Consider the following 15,827-nt stretch of genomic DNA (forward strand, 5'->3'; position numbering starts at 1 on the left):
AGAGAGGACCCATGCAGAGAATCTAGTGGGAGGCTCTTAGATAAAATGCCCTGTTGGCTACTCTGTCCTGATTCAGAAGCCAGTAGATAGCAGTTAGCTGTGAGACCTCCAACACAAATACAGAAGGCAAAGTGAGCCCTGAACTCCAGCATAACAAGCAGGACTTGGCCAGGCCCACTCAGCTCAGGGAGGAAGCCAGCAGCACTGCCGCCAGGTAAAACCCTGTAGTCCCATAGAGGAAGACAATCTCCCTTTTGCCCTAAGAGCAGACCTCAACCTTTAAAAATAAGCAAAAAAAAAGCTCTGATCATAGATACCTACTGTTGGGACAGGGAAGAACAGATTTCAAACCCCTCCATATGAAACTTCAATGGGAGATATGAACTAGTCTTCAATTCAACAGGTTCTTTTGGAAGAATTCAAAAAGGATCTTAAAAAGAGACTTAGAACAAAAATGAGGAAAGTAAATGAGCACTTTGCAGGAGCTTTGGGAAAGGAAACAGAAATTGAAGAAAACAATTCCTTAAAAAATACAATTGGTGAAATGGAAAAAAAAAAAAAAAAGTCCAATGAACAAAACAAGTCATTTAAAAGTTCAATTGGCCAAATGCAAAAGGAAGTACAAAAGCTAAATGAAGAAAATAATTCACTAAAAATTAGAACTGAACAAATGGAAGTAAATAATTCAATGAGACATCAAAAATAAATGAAACAATACCAAAAAAAGAAAAATAGAAGAAAATGTAAAATACTTCACTGGAAAAACAACTGACCTGGAAAATGAATCCAGGAGAGACAATCTAAGAATTATTAGATTACCTGAAAACCACAATGAAAAAAAAAAAAAAAGGGCTAGGACAACATCTTTCAAGAAATTATCAAGCAAAACTGCCCTGATATCCTATAACTAGAAAGTAAAATATTTGCCACTGAAAGAAATGTTGTAATTAGTTAGTTTCTCCTCTATAGGGAATAATACAAGTCTACTAACAGACACCCATCAACTAGGAAATGTTTTTAGAAAGCTACTTCCATGCAAGAATGACTATCCATTTTCTAACCTTCCTTCTGCAATAGTTCTTGGCAGTTGGGAATCGCTGAAAGCTTTTGCTAAAAGTTTCTGGGTATAAGCAGAATAATACTATTAAGTGATCAACACTATGTTAAGAAGCTTAATAATTTCAAGCACCATAAAAGTCAAAAAGTCTGACAAAAAAGTCAGAATAAAGTTCTGATTATCACAGAATAAGTCCAAAAGAACAAATGATTTGAGATACTTTACAACTAAGACTTGCAGCTATGTATATCAAAACAGAATTTATGTATTTTGTATATCAGTTTGTAATAAGTGTTCCCCACTTATAGAAATCTGTATTAGAGAAATAATGTCCTTACTGGCTTCTTATTCAGATAGTAAACATTTAAGTAGTATGTACATGTCTAAATTTTTTATTTCAATGTCCCAATTGTTTTAATTACTAAAATTTCATTGTACTACATAATTTCTGTACTTATAGCAAACATTTAAAATTGAAAATCATCCTACTATCTTGATCAGTAATAGTTTATTGTAAACATTTATGTTACATGTGTCAATCATCAAATTGAACACAAGGTTTTATACATTTCATTGTGTATTATTAACAACATCATACCAGAAAACAATCCATTGTACTCAATTACAATTTTGGTACTTTAAATACAAACTATTTTTGAAGAACTAAACAAGGAGGAGATGGGGGGGAGAGGGGAAGAGACTAAAAGTCCTCAGCGAATATACCAGTATGAAAAATGGCAAAACTCAATTCTAAATGCTTAAAATAATTCCAACTAAAAATATTGATCAGATCAGCTATACTATTCCTGAAGAAAAATAAACACAAAATTATTTGAACACATTAAAAGAGGCAGGAACTACTACATATTTTAAATGGCTCTACTTATTATAACATCAATATGCCATTTTATAGGTTCTCTCTCCTCCCCCCCTTTTGGTTTTCAAAGTCTTGCTTCTGCCCAAGTCACACTTAAAGACAATCATAAAAAGCAACAAAGCCAATTGGAATCACATCAAACAGCAACAAAATTGAGTTAAAAATCTTTAATGATCCTTCTCTTTGGTAGTCACCCATTAATTAGGTAACATTGTATTGTTAAAAGTTTCACTGAATTGCCAGCTTTAAATGAAGAGATGTATCTTTACATAAGATAATGTATGTTTCTTTTATGATCATATATACAATTATAATGAAATAAAACTAAGTTTGTAAAACACAATCTGAAAACAGCAGCATTTTACATTTTTTTTTGTTTACAACACTGAATATGCTTACCCCTACCCCTTACAATATGGAAGCTCTGCCAAACTGTACATCAATGGATTCTTTTTTTCCTTATCAATGGCAGAGACCAAAAATCAGAGTTGAACACAAGTTTTTTTTAAATCATTTTTCCTAAAATGCATGATCACTATTTTGTTCTATCTTCCCCTCCATTCACTTGGAAAGGAAATAAGGCAGAAAATCTTTCCCATACTTTGTTACAAATTTATGAAAAACTGGATTTACTGCCAACAAAAAGAAAATATTCAATCCTTTATTAGTGCAGATATCATAGTAGGCCCAAAGTACTAATATCTGCAGAATAAATAACTACATACAGTTGGTAAAAACAAACCAGATAAGAAAAATGTTAGAATAGAATAAAAAGCAGCACTGATCATCAAATTAAGTATTTGGACTCAGTTGAGAGACTGCAAGTTATACATTTACAGAAAAAGGAATGTACATTAACAGTTATGTGAGAAATTAGTGTGTGATTCACAGTTTAACAAATCGTTTCACTATTATTATGCATTATTTTTTTCCTTTTTTTATATGTTTAACACACACTTGGTTCCTACTACAGCAGAAAACAAAATGTTATCACATTTACCATGAACACTTTCCAGCAACTTACTGCACCAGGTTCTTGGTCCAAATTTTTCAATAATATTGTGAGTATATAGTACTGAAGGTATGGTTATGATTACAGTTTTAGGAAAGATATATATTTACCAGATTAAACACACAAATAACTGTTCCTTATAAAACAAGGGGAAAAAAAGTTATCAGCAGAAATCTTTACATTACAACCATCCCCCAAATTTAAATGTTTCCACATATGCAGTTTTACCAGGATGCTTGTTAAACTGGCAAGGCAATCATCCTACAGATAAGTCTAAATTAAACAATAACACTGCCCAAAATTCTTTAAGGAAGGTATTTGATAAATGTAAAAGTGAATTATTTAGGTACTCCAATTAATTGAGTTAATATTTGCCATACTACAAGAACTGATAACTCAGAAAAACCTTGAAATAACATTGTTTCCCTTTATCTTTTTTACCCCAGGCCCACTTATAGGAAACTAGGATTACATAAGATGAAGGCCATATCTAAATGGGACAACTGTTAATTCAGTTGAATTATTTATCATACTTTTTTCCCTGACAGCCAACTCTTAAGTTCCCTGATGTTTATTTGAACATAAAGCACCCAATCTTTGGTTTGTAAATAAAAAATGTTTCCATATAAATCAATCTTGTGGTTATAAATGAAGGTTACTCAATTAAACTGAAAATAGGCAGTAATAGTAACAACCAAACAAGGTCACTTTTTATAGAAACATCTGATAAAAATAAAGATAGGGATAATGAAGCTTTCATATGTAAAATCACGTTGCTTATATGTAGAATGTTTTTCAAAGTTTCTCATGAGGCATCAATGAATCTTGATGTTTCAAGAGTTAAGACCTTATAAAAACAAAGTCAAATTATTTTTGACTATACTGATTTATATACTTTCAACACCATCCAACTGATATACATAATTAAGAGACAATTGTTACAGTTTATATTCCCCCCATCATATCATGACACAACACTGGATTTTACTGGGTTTTTGGTTGTTTTTTGCATTTTACTATTTTAAGGAGGAAAACCTCTTCAGTGGAAAAATTAAATCTCTTTCCATTACCCCAAAAATAGATAATAAAATATAAAATTAAACAGGATTCATGTTTGAGTAACTAACATATAAAATTATCATTGCAATTATCTGTGGTGACCACTTATAAATTTAACAATCATCATAAAGCCTAGAAAGGGTGTCCTTAGGTTTATAAAAGAAATGCAGATTGTCTCTAGGTAAAAATACAGTGCTGACTGCTAAAAAGCTCTCTGTTGCAGCAGGATATGCAGTAATGAGTAAGACTCCAGACAGTGCAAATATTTCCCCACAAACTGCAACACAAACACTTTTAATACCACTTTAGCATACATTGTTCTGCAGCAGCGGTATACTTCTTAGTGGTTGGCACTAGAAATTAACTGTAAAAAAGAAAAAAAGGCAGTAAGTGTGAACAACAAAAATGGTATGTGTATGAACTACTGCAAATTAACATTTGCAATAAGTACTGAGGAAGGTGACCGTCCATTCCACTCAGATAAAATGCCATCTTTAAATATTAAGTTCTTCGCAGGAAGTGGAACACCCAATTCAGCACAAGGAGGCTGTGAAAACATACTTGAAAAACTGGCCTCAGTGTGTAAGTCCAGGGTTGAAATCCCTTCCTAAAAAAAAAAAAAAAAAAAAAAAAAAATGAAAAAGGAGAAAATATTAATTTGCAAACAATACTATATGTAGAACATTTTTAACCAAGTGTAAAAATATGCTGTTCCTCCTGGCTCAAAGAACTTGAACTTCACAGAATTTCAACATTAGAAAGAACCTCACAAGTTAATCAACCAATGAGCAATCAATCATATTTGGGGTTTGTTAAGTGCCAGGCATTGCTTGAGATACTGAGGATAAAAAGACAAAAAAAGAAACAATTCCTACTCTCAAGAAGATTTCATTCTTTTGGAAAGACAACATATGCAGAATAAACGTAAATCAAATCCAACATCATTAGGGAGAAAAGGGCAGATGTGGTGGGATTAAGAAAAGACTCATGGAAAAGACAGTTTGTGGGGAAAGCATTCCAGGCATGAGGGGCATAATACAGAGCAAAGATCATCTAGTTCTACCCATAATGGAATGAGAACACCTTCTACAACATTGTTGACATATGGTCAACTGTTTTGACAAATTTAACTGTCTCAAAAAACTTCTGCTTGAAGGTTTCAAAGGAAAACGACTATCTCATATGCAACCCATTCCACTTATGGAAATTTTTTAGGAAATTTTTCTTTACACTGAGTTGAAATCTGCTCACCCTTTTAATTCCACCCCTCAATCCTATTTAATATGAATAAGTGTATCTTTATAAGGAATTATAGGTTCTTAAAACATTTTCCTCACAATAATCCTGAAAGTAAATACTGCAAATTTTACAGAATAGGTAATTCAACATCAGAGAAGCTAATGTGACTTGCCCGTAATCACATAGATAAAATATGACAGGGCTAAGACTCAAGCTATTTCAATTTTTTTAGGATGAAACAAATTTAGATTACCTTCATCTAGTAATGCCTATTACTAGTTGTTCATATGCTATCTCCTCTACCCCAGAGGTGTCAAAATGAAGGAACCAGATTAAAATGCATTTGGGAAATGTTTAACAAAATAAATAAAAATACAACATGGAAAACGCTAATTGGTGGCTTTTCCAAGTCAGTATACATTTCTGTTTGAATCTGATACCAGTATGCTACAAAAGTGTTTTACTACCAAAGTTAAAATATCAGAAAGTCTAATGACCACTGCTCTACATGTTAGATTTCATTCACCTCACAGTATCATTTGTGAAGATGTACTACAAAAAGAAAATACATTATCAAAGTTAAACAAAAGTCAATAATATAGCACTATTAAAATAGGAAAGATTATACTCCACAAGAAATTGTCACAAATAAAACTAGCTACAAAACTACAAAATCAAAGTGTCATTATATTCTAGAAAAGTATTCTAGGTTAGTGCAAATTAGGTATTTTTAGAAGGTACATGAATTCCTTTTAGGACACCACGGAGATTCCTTGTGAAAGAATCAAATAACTGCTAAAAGTATCACCTAACTTTTAATCTAGTTAGTTGGTTCCCATATCAAAAAAAAAGTCATCTAGACAATAAGTACGTTGGGCATTACCCATAGTTTGTAGTTACTCTCCATGGTATAAATTATTTAGTAATGTTAGGCGACACAGACATTTTTAAAGCATTCCTATTTAAAATTATCTTCTTGTACAAATTACACCAACACAAATTTAATGGTTTAATGCCAGACTTTTTTTTTTTTTTTCAATTCTACTTTTTTGTGATCTTTTTGTTTTGTTTTGTTTTTTTACCTGGAATGAATGAACAAAATTAAGGACGTGGAGAGAGAGTTTTCTACTGGAATGTAAGAGTTTTTGAAGGCTGAAAAAGAAAAAAAGGGCAAAAATATAATTTTTTTTAAAAAGCATTAATATTTTCTAATATAAATTTCCATTTTGATTGGTGCTTCCATTAGATGGCACCCCAAAGTATTACTTGATGAAAACGTTGCATAACCCAATAAATATAAAAGGAATCAAAAGTCTAGAAAGATATATTTTATAAAAAGAACCAATATTAAATTGTTTACAATAAGTAAAACAAAAAATGTGGCCTCAAAAAGAAGTCTGGCAAAACATTTACATCCTCTACTATGCTAATAGAAATAAAATTGAATTTGTTTTTTGTTTTTTAAATAACAAGTATTTTGAGAGACAGCCAATTAGTCACATTTAAAATATTCCCCAAAATTCAAAGCAATAATTCTGAAGAGCTGGAAGAATTAACCTACACCTGAACATTTGTTATTTTTCCAAATATATAGTTTGTTATTATTAATATAACGAAATGCTAATTATAATGACGACCTGTAAATTTCTTCTGCATAACATTTTTTTCTTTTTAAAAACACTTGTGTACATTATTTTACTTTATGTAATATTAATTAGTATTGTTTGTTATCTCAGAATTTTAACTTGCTCTGATAGCTATATTCAGTAAACATATCTTAAAGAAAATAAGAAAGTAAATAAAAAGGAATACCAATCTTTAAAAAAAAATTTGTTTTTCCCAAATGAAATTTTTGCCTTATAATTCTAGTTCAACTTAGGGAAAAATGAAGTAAAGAAGTCAGAAAAGATTCCTGTCCTAAAAAGAGAATAGGATATCATACCAAATCAATATTTACTGAATACCGACTGTTATAATAATGCTACAGAAATGTGGTGAGGGTGCAGTAAGGAGATGGCAGTAGGAAAAATAGAGAAAAAGATATCTTAGACACTGTTAAATCTCTGTCTTCAAGAAAGTAGGAATCCAGGATTGAGGAAATACAAATCAATACCACAAATCCTCACCTTTCTTTCCTACAAAGTCCATGTGTAGCAATTTTCCTACAGACTTTGCGATTTAATTCAGAACTAAATAGTGGAATTCCAAAGCACAACTCAAGAGGAACCCATTCAACTTCTGTTGTAGCTACTACAAAAGAAAATACACATTATTTTAAAACCTTCAAAAATCATTAAAATAAAACTCAAATTAAATAAAATATTTGACAATTTTAAAACCCTCTAGAGTTTTTAATTTAGCAAATATTTTACAAAGTTCCCAGGCATTGGGGACAAACAGATACAAATATCCTAACACCTGGCTTCAAGAAATTTACATTCTATTGGGAAAATAAAGTGCATATAGCTAAAGAAATACATCTGGGGCAGGGGACAATCAGGAAAGGCTGAAAAAATTCTGAGAGACAAAGGTGAGGATAAAGCAGGTTCCAAGCACTGAAGATGCCTTTTACAAAGAAGTCAAAAGCTAGAAGACTAAGTCTAGAAAACTGCAAGTACACTGTGATGGCCAGAATGAAAATTCATGAAAGGAAGTAATCTGCAATAAGGCTGAATGAGAGTCAGATTGTGGAGGATCTAAAGACTTGCAGATTTGAGCAGAAGAGTGATGTGAACTACCTATTTATGTCTCTGTAATATTAATTTAGCAGGTGGATAGAGGACAGACTGGTGAGAGAGGAGTCTATTGTAAAAGTCCAGATGAAGAGTGATGACAGCAGTAGCTATGTGAAAGAAGAGAAAAGGATGGATGAGAAAATTATAGAAATGGAAAGTATTAGAGAAAGAAGTCTTTTTAAAAAATGAAATGAAAAAGTTGCAAGAACTTTGGGGCTACACTTTTATAATCCTTTAATTATGCAACTGATAGGATAATATATGAATAGGATTTTGAACAAGTTTTGGGTTTTTTTTGTTTTTTTCTTTTCCAAAAGTCCATGATGGACACATCTCAATGAACACAGCTTCATGGGGAAATTAAAAATAGTGACTTACAACATTTAATAGTCTCTCAAATTCTAACAATTTTACCATCAATATTTTGCTTTGTTGTTGAATCTACAATCTCCTCAACGACCATTTCAAATGATTCTGTACTTCCATTTACATCAGATCCTGAAGCCAAATCAGGTTCACCTAATAAAGATAAAAATGTTTGCATGACATTCATGTTCGTAGACACTCAATCCAAGTGCTCCAAAAATCAATCTTCATACTTCATTAAAAAAATGACTTTAAGCAACAGGTTTTTTAGCATTGTTTTTTAATGTACACAAAATAACACTTAAAAAGGACACACTATAGCTGGGCTAGCACACCAGAAATTCTAGGACTAAGAAAGTGAAATGAGCTGATGGTCTCAGGTAGTGTTTCTCAGTCTCTTGAGTATGAAGACCTCTTTTAATATCAAAAAAATTTGTGTGGACTTCCATATGAAATTAGTTAAGTCAAATCAACATGTATTTATCAAACTCCTACTATGTATCAAGCATTGTGGTAGTAATGTGATAGTGCTGTGATTAGAAAGACAAGACAATGTCTTCCCTCAAGAAGCTCAGTCTTAAAGACAAGATAACAAGCAAAAAGCTAGGTAGAAATAAAATAAGCACAGGATAAATTGGAGGTCATCAACTTTAGCCAGTGCTTGAAAGAAGCAAGGGGAGCCAGAAAGCAGAACAGGGAGAATATATCAGACATAGAGTCCAGCCAGTGAAAATGCACAGAATTGGGAGACAGGGTATATGGTACATGGAGGCCACTGACACTGGATCACTAAGTATGTGGTAGGGAAAAAGACTAAGAAAACCGAAATGATAGAAAGTGGATAATCTGTGAAGAGCTTTGAAAGCCAAAATGATATTTAAGTTTAATCTTAAGATAACTGGGAACTACTGCAGTAGACACAATAGGTCACACCTGCATTTTAAAAGATCAATTTAATATCTGAGTGAAGGATACTTCAGCAGAAAGACACACTAGCAGGCTATTACAATAGTCTAAGCATTAGTTGATGACAGCCTGCCCCAGGATGCTGTAAGTGTCAAAGGAAAGGGGAGGGTATATATGAGAGATGGCACAGAGAAAAAACAGCAGGCTTGGCAACAGGTTGGATATGGGACTGAGAAAATACATGATAATAAAAATTAGTCAAGAAGTCAGTAATGTTTTTAAATTTTTATTTTGGAATTGCAATCACATCTGCATATTTTTAAAAAGTGTGTGTGTGTGTGTGTGTGTGTGTGTGTGTGTGTGTGTGTGTGTGTGTGTGTGTGTGTGTGAAACAACTGTTATTCAGTCTGGAGTTATATACTGTTAGAGCTAAAGATCACAATGACAATGCTTGGTGCATGGATGGATTCACAGTCCTCTGACAATAACTGCTTCAACTGCTCAGAGGTCCTACTCTGAGGCTGGGAACAACTACTCTAGAATTTTAGCAACTCTTGGGATGAAGACAAACTGTAAAGCAAAAGATGGAAAGAGGAGAAAAAAGAAAGAAACCATTGTTAAGATGCAGAACACACAATGGACAAACCAGATGGAGAGTCTCCATTTACAATCTCTTCTAATGTACAGTTTTCTATATGGTTTTGTTCAAAAGAATAACCTACAGTCAACAAAAGAGCAACTTAAATTTACAAAGATTAAGTTTTAGCATACAATTGGTAACTGTATTTTAAAATCTCAAGAAGTATTTTTTTTATAATAGGGTTACTTTATAAAGAAGAAAAATAAAAACTATTTTTTACTCTCACCAATTCTTTTAATAAACAATTCTAAGTGCCAAGAGGAAAAAGTAGACTTAGTTCAGGACCAAAGTATGTATCATTTAACAATTTTCTTAGACTTTTTGTTCTCTTACATAAGCCTGCTAGTGGGACATCTGCCAATATTCCACACTAGAAGTTCTTTTTTTAGTGACAGGTACTAAAACTCAAAACCAGGGACATACAGAAATAGTCATGTGCTCAATCCTTTTTTCTGTGAAGGCTCCTGGCACAAAAGCAAAAGCAAAAAGCAGAACCCAGAATATTCAAGGCACCAAAAGCTAGGAGCCCACTTATAAGGTGTACCTGGCTCTATTTAGTTGACTTTGTTTTTAATACTTTGCTATTGTGAAAATAATTATTATTAATATACAAATGGATTATGATCAAAGAATACAAATCTATGTTTATGAAACTGAAACAATTCTTATTTTCTTTTGAAATAATTAATCGCCTTGGCCTCCAAATTTGTAAATCATATCAAGTATGGTGGCAATACAATTACATTCAAGGACTAGAACTCAATAATTTTAACTTTTAATCCTAGCTTTAATGCTTAGTTAGCTATACAGTCTTAGGTAATGTAGCCTCATTTGGAGGATAAAGAAAAATATTTATTCAAATAAGCAATTTTTTAATCCTCTAACTAAAGAAGGTACTAAACTAAAAATAAGAGCTTCTAACTCAAAAATAAATTTATAAATAACTAACCTTTTTCATCAGATGCATCACTAAGTTTTCTGCTGGCAGCATGGCGACTAGAAGCATTCAACATGGTGACATAGCCACAAAGGTGCTCCAAGTCCACTTTCTCCCGTAATGTCTGCAGTGCCTTGTGAACACTCAGATTGGCTCGAGTCAACTCTAAGAACAGAAAGTAATATAAGAATAGCTAGCATTTATACAACAGCTTACAAAAGACTTTGTAGACCTTATCACAAGTTACATATCCCAGACTGGAGAGTACATTCCTCTTATTCAAGTTATTAGCAATATAATCTTTTGGATTTTTTTATATACATCAACCAGATTCATCACAATTTCACACTTATTTGCTGCTATTCCAAAAGATAAATGCTCTCTCTTAGTGAACAAACATTTATCTGGCATCTAAGAGAAGCTGCAATCATCTGTACCAACTTTACTGACTTTCAGGTCAGGGACAAATGTTTACCTAATGCTAATCTCGCTCAGAACAGTACATTCTTATTTGGATCTTCTTTCTAGTTCTAAATCTATTACAATACTTTGATGGGTAAACACACTGTCTAGAAGAAAAGGAAGAGGAATCACAGGACATAAGATTTTAGATTGAAGGTTATAGAATCCAAAGTACTGATTTTATGGTGAGAACACTAAAACCAAGAATGACTTGCCCAATGTCACATAGCAGAACTGAAACTAGAACCAAAGTTCCTGATTCTTATTATCATACTTTTTCAACTGTACTTTATGCTACTAACCACTAAAACATGTTTGGAAACCTGTCATCCAACATATTTATTACCAATCCTCTTAGAACCTTGGTATCATTTATAGATTTGGCAAACACATCTTGAAAACAACTCAAGTATCACAACTTACAAGACTCTTTTCCTGATCTCTACTCCTACTGTATCTCCAACTTAGTGTTCCTGAAATTTAGTTCTCTTTTAAATTATCTTTATACAAGGCTTTATGCATGTATACACACACACACACACACACACACACACACACACACACACACACACACACACACACTTACTTGAAGTTTCCTGAGGGGAAAGCCTCTTTCATTTTTGTCTTAGTATTCTCACAGCTAGGCCAGAGCTTTGCACATAGAAGGCACTTAATAATGTTTTTTTAAAAATATTTCTGATGTCTTCTTTCAATTCATTATTAAAACAAAAAAAAAAAAAAACTATATAGTTTAGGACCCCATATGACGGGCTCCTTGATGTCTTCAATGAAAAGGTGATGATTAGGAAAAATATATGTGGAAAATATGGTTTATGAGAAATAAATGGTAGGGGTGGGTAAAACATGCAGGGAAAAACATTTTCTTCAAAAAGAGTTGCCAGGCACTGGACAAGGCAAGCACCAAAAGAAGAAATGGATCATCAGCCCTTAGCAGGTTAAGAAAAGATTTATTGCTGAGTCAGGAATTACCTCTGATTCAGCACAGAGTCATCAGGTCATCTACTCATCAGAGAAAAGATAAGCATGGATATTCAACAAGAAGAAAAAATATCAATGAGACAAGAGTATAGCACACAATTAAGAAAATCATTATGAAATTACTGAAGCAAATTACTAAAAATCAAAAATGAAGAATGGAAATTAGAATAACATCAACAACTGTAATAACTTCATCCAAAAGGTAAAATAACATAAATTAATTGTTACAATAAGGAGATCAAAAGAGCCCTAAAAGTATCATAATCAACAAACACTGACTTACCTGTAAAAAAGAGATAGCTATCAATGGTGATGTACTAGAATAAAAACTCATTTATAAATATTAAGAAGAATGGATGATTATGAGTAATATCATCTGATAATGTAGAAGAGAAGCAAAAGATAAAAGCAGTAAAAAAAAAATTTTTGGAAAGATATCCAAGTAAGCAAAGTCATCCTAAAAGCACTGAAGGATGAAAAAGGGGACAGGATTACAAATGGAAGAAAAATGAAAAAGATCTATAAAAGCAATTACCAAAAATTTGTTTTTTCCACCAAGGATAATGGGACCACCACACTCAGATCTTCACCCCACAGTCCCTGATATACTTACAGAACAAGTAGGAATGACATTAATTAGAATCAAGGTCAAAAGTAGTTGACTGAATCAAATATATGTAAAGAACAATACTGGAAAGAATTCAATTGTAAGGGCATTTAAGGAGCTAAACAAAAGGCGGATACCAAGGCAAATAGCCAACATTTCAGGCCCTTAATTATTTAATTAAAAAAAAAAAAGTTCCAGAGAAAAACAACTACCAATCTTTATAACTTCTTCAATCTATACAAAGACTTCACAAGGAACATCTATTCACAAATTGAAGATATTTCTGGGGACCAAGAAGACTACTACAAATGATGTTCTACAATAGACCTCATCTTTTACCATCTCAGACCCACAAGGTTCTATTGTGCTTATCCATTGTGTTTATTGCTTGTTGATAAAAAAAAAAAAAAAAAAAAAGCTCCCATCCACAGATTAAAATGACTCAAGATTCAAAAATAACACTGTCTGATCACATTCTAATAATAAAAAACAAAAAAACAAAAAACAAAAAAACAGGAAGACGTTTACTAGCCCAAAAGCATTCACCATTGTACTGGAAAAGATCCAGTGCAGACTCAAGGTTGAAAAGGGCTCTCTTGTGCATGCTCCAGTTTGTGTTTAGAAGTACTTTAATGTTAGGATTACAAGGTGCTAACTCAGGTTGTCTAAACAATTCTCTAGCTCAGAATTCACACCTTTAGTTCAAACCTTTAAAAGGAGTTTACACCTTTAGACTTCTGAAAAGGAGTTTACACTTTTAAAGGAGTTTACATCTTTAAAAGGACCAAGTTCATTGGCTATAGGAAATCTTACAAGCCCATTCTCTTCGAGGATAAAAAAAGGCAACATTGAGTCTGAAGAGCAGTCTAGACTGGGAGACTGAGTTTGGACAGCTGTCTAGATTGGGGAGTCTGGATTGAGTAAAAGAGAAGACATCCTGTAGATTCGCAAGTCCAGCAATTCCACACTTTTGGAGGGGAAGGCTCCAGAAGCCTCCCAGGAAACCTGCTCACAGAGAAAAGGATTATACAGAAAAGAAACCTGCTCACAGAGGAAAAGATTTTACAGAAAAGAAACCTCCTCCCGAGAAGGATTACAATTGAGAGAGATCATCAGAACATTACACTTTAATTGTGTAAAGGCTTACAATACTGCAGAACCTTCTGGAAAACATCTGTATTTACTCAAAGTAATCTACCCTATAAAGAGCAAATGGATGAAGAATGTCTATTGCTCAAATTTCAACATGTGCCTAAATGGATACCCTAAAAAACTGTCAAAGAAGGAGAACGAGGGAGAGAGGAGGAAAGAGAGAGAGGGGAGAGAAAGAGAGTATGACTGATTATCTGGGACAGACAAGACAGATGGACAATAAGTAGGACCCAAAGATGAAAAAGGAGAGAACATGGCGAGTTTCTTTTAAAAAACTTCCTAGTACTTTTACTGACTGAGCATCCACAACAGCAAAAGCCTATACACTTTTAAGGTGTATTTGTTAGAAGCCCAATTTCTCCAAGTTTCTATAATTTATTACTATCATTTTTACATCTAGGCAAAAAAAAAAAAAAAAAAAAGATATCCATATATTCAAATTAATTTTTTCTATTTCATTATCTATTTGTGAGGCCAGGATTAGGGGACAGAACAAAGGGAAAGAGAGAGACTTCTAATGTAGAAAAGTGTGAATTCACAACAATTACTGCCCTAAAATAATTCATGATATAGAAATGATTTCTATGACATAATAAAAGTAGAAAAAGGAAAGTTTTAGACAAAGAGTGAAAAAACAACAAAAACAAAACCCAGCAAGAATTCTTTTACATTATTCTAAATCCTAACATTTTCTGAAAGGGAATATTGCAGTGTCAAACATATACAAATAAACCAATTATAACAAGTTTCAAATGTAGTTAATAAGAAAGGTTTATTTTCTAAAGGTAGAGAATTACTGCAGCATACCAGTGGTAATGTTTAAAGTGAGCTAGCTAAATTCTAGTTTTTACTAAAAGTTAATATTTTGAACATAAATGCTTTATCAAAAAAGTAGTGTTTCTGAATGAATTTGAGTTTTTTTCCCTACTTAAATACACATACACATTTATATATATATGTATATATATATATATATACATATATATACACACATATATGTATATGTATAGTGTGTGTATGTGTATTTTTATAAAATGTATGTCACCATATATTATGTAGCATATACATACATACACATACATTTATGTCTACAAATTTGCACATATACATTTACATTTATGTGTCTACACATTTGCATCTAGCAAAGTCTATAAATGTCTATACATTTGCATCTGACAAAGCTTCTGATGATATACTTATAGCCAAGACAGTGTTAATATGAGCTAGATAATTACAATTTCATTAATTCATAGCTGATCATTGCCAACTGACTCCACAGTATTCAAAGTGTATTGATTACTGATCAGTACCAACCTGCGAGTCTGTAGTAGTGTGCCCCAGAGCTCTGTTTCAACACTGAATGACTTAACATTTTCCATAATGACTTGGATGGAGACATAGAAAGAACATTTATCAACTCTCCATAAAACATAAAGTTAAGATGAGTAATTAATATGTTGGATGACAGAATCAAGATTTTTTAATGACTTCAAAAGTTCTACAATGGGCTAAAATATGTCAAACCAGTAACCTACAAAAACGCTAATGCAACAGAATCAGAAAAAACTATAATTGGGTAATGTTCAACAAAACAAATAAAAACTCGTACAACAGAGACATTACTGACTTGTGGTTTTCTAAGTCAATAAGCTGCCCACCTGGATCCACTTCTATTCAACATCAATACAAAATGATGTCTGATAAGGATAACTAAAAAGTTTGTTTTATTATCTATACAAATAAAGGAGGGTGGAGATCTGACTTGATTCATATGCAAAG

The 15,827-nt window shown here is 32.5% G+C and overlaps 1 protein-coding gene across 1 annotated transcript in view; it reads right to left on the minus strand.

Annotated features, from left to right (window-relative positions):
- Positions 1-1,548: 1,548 nt before the first annotated feature.
- FAM91A1 (family with sequence similarity 91 member A1) overlaps positions 1,549-15,827 on the minus strand; it is a 51,567-nt gene continuing 37,288 nt past the window's right edge. Inside the window, exons 20-24 of the mRNA XM_074266014.1 lie at positions 10,841-10,993; positions 8,394-8,498; positions 7,371-7,494; positions 6,327-6,396; positions 1,549-4,612 (exon numbers count right to left, since the gene is read on the minus strand). Of these exons, the coding sequence (XP_074122115.1) occupies positions 4,427-4,612; positions 6,327-6,396; positions 7,371-7,494; positions 8,394-8,498; positions 10,841-10,993 (638 nt within the window). The 3' untranslated portion in view covers positions 1,549-4,426. The remainder of the gene's footprint in view (positions 4,613-6,326; positions 6,397-7,370; positions 7,495-8,393; positions 8,499-10,840; positions 10,994-15,827) is intronic.

Source organism: Sminthopsis crassicaudata, chromosome 1 (assembly GCF_048593235.1).
Source record: "Sminthopsis crassicaudata isolate SCR6 chromosome 1, ASM4859323v1, whole genome shotgun sequence".
Taxonomy (NCBI): Eukaryota; Metazoa; Chordata; class Mammalia; order Dasyuromorphia; family Dasyuridae; genus Sminthopsis; species Sminthopsis crassicaudata.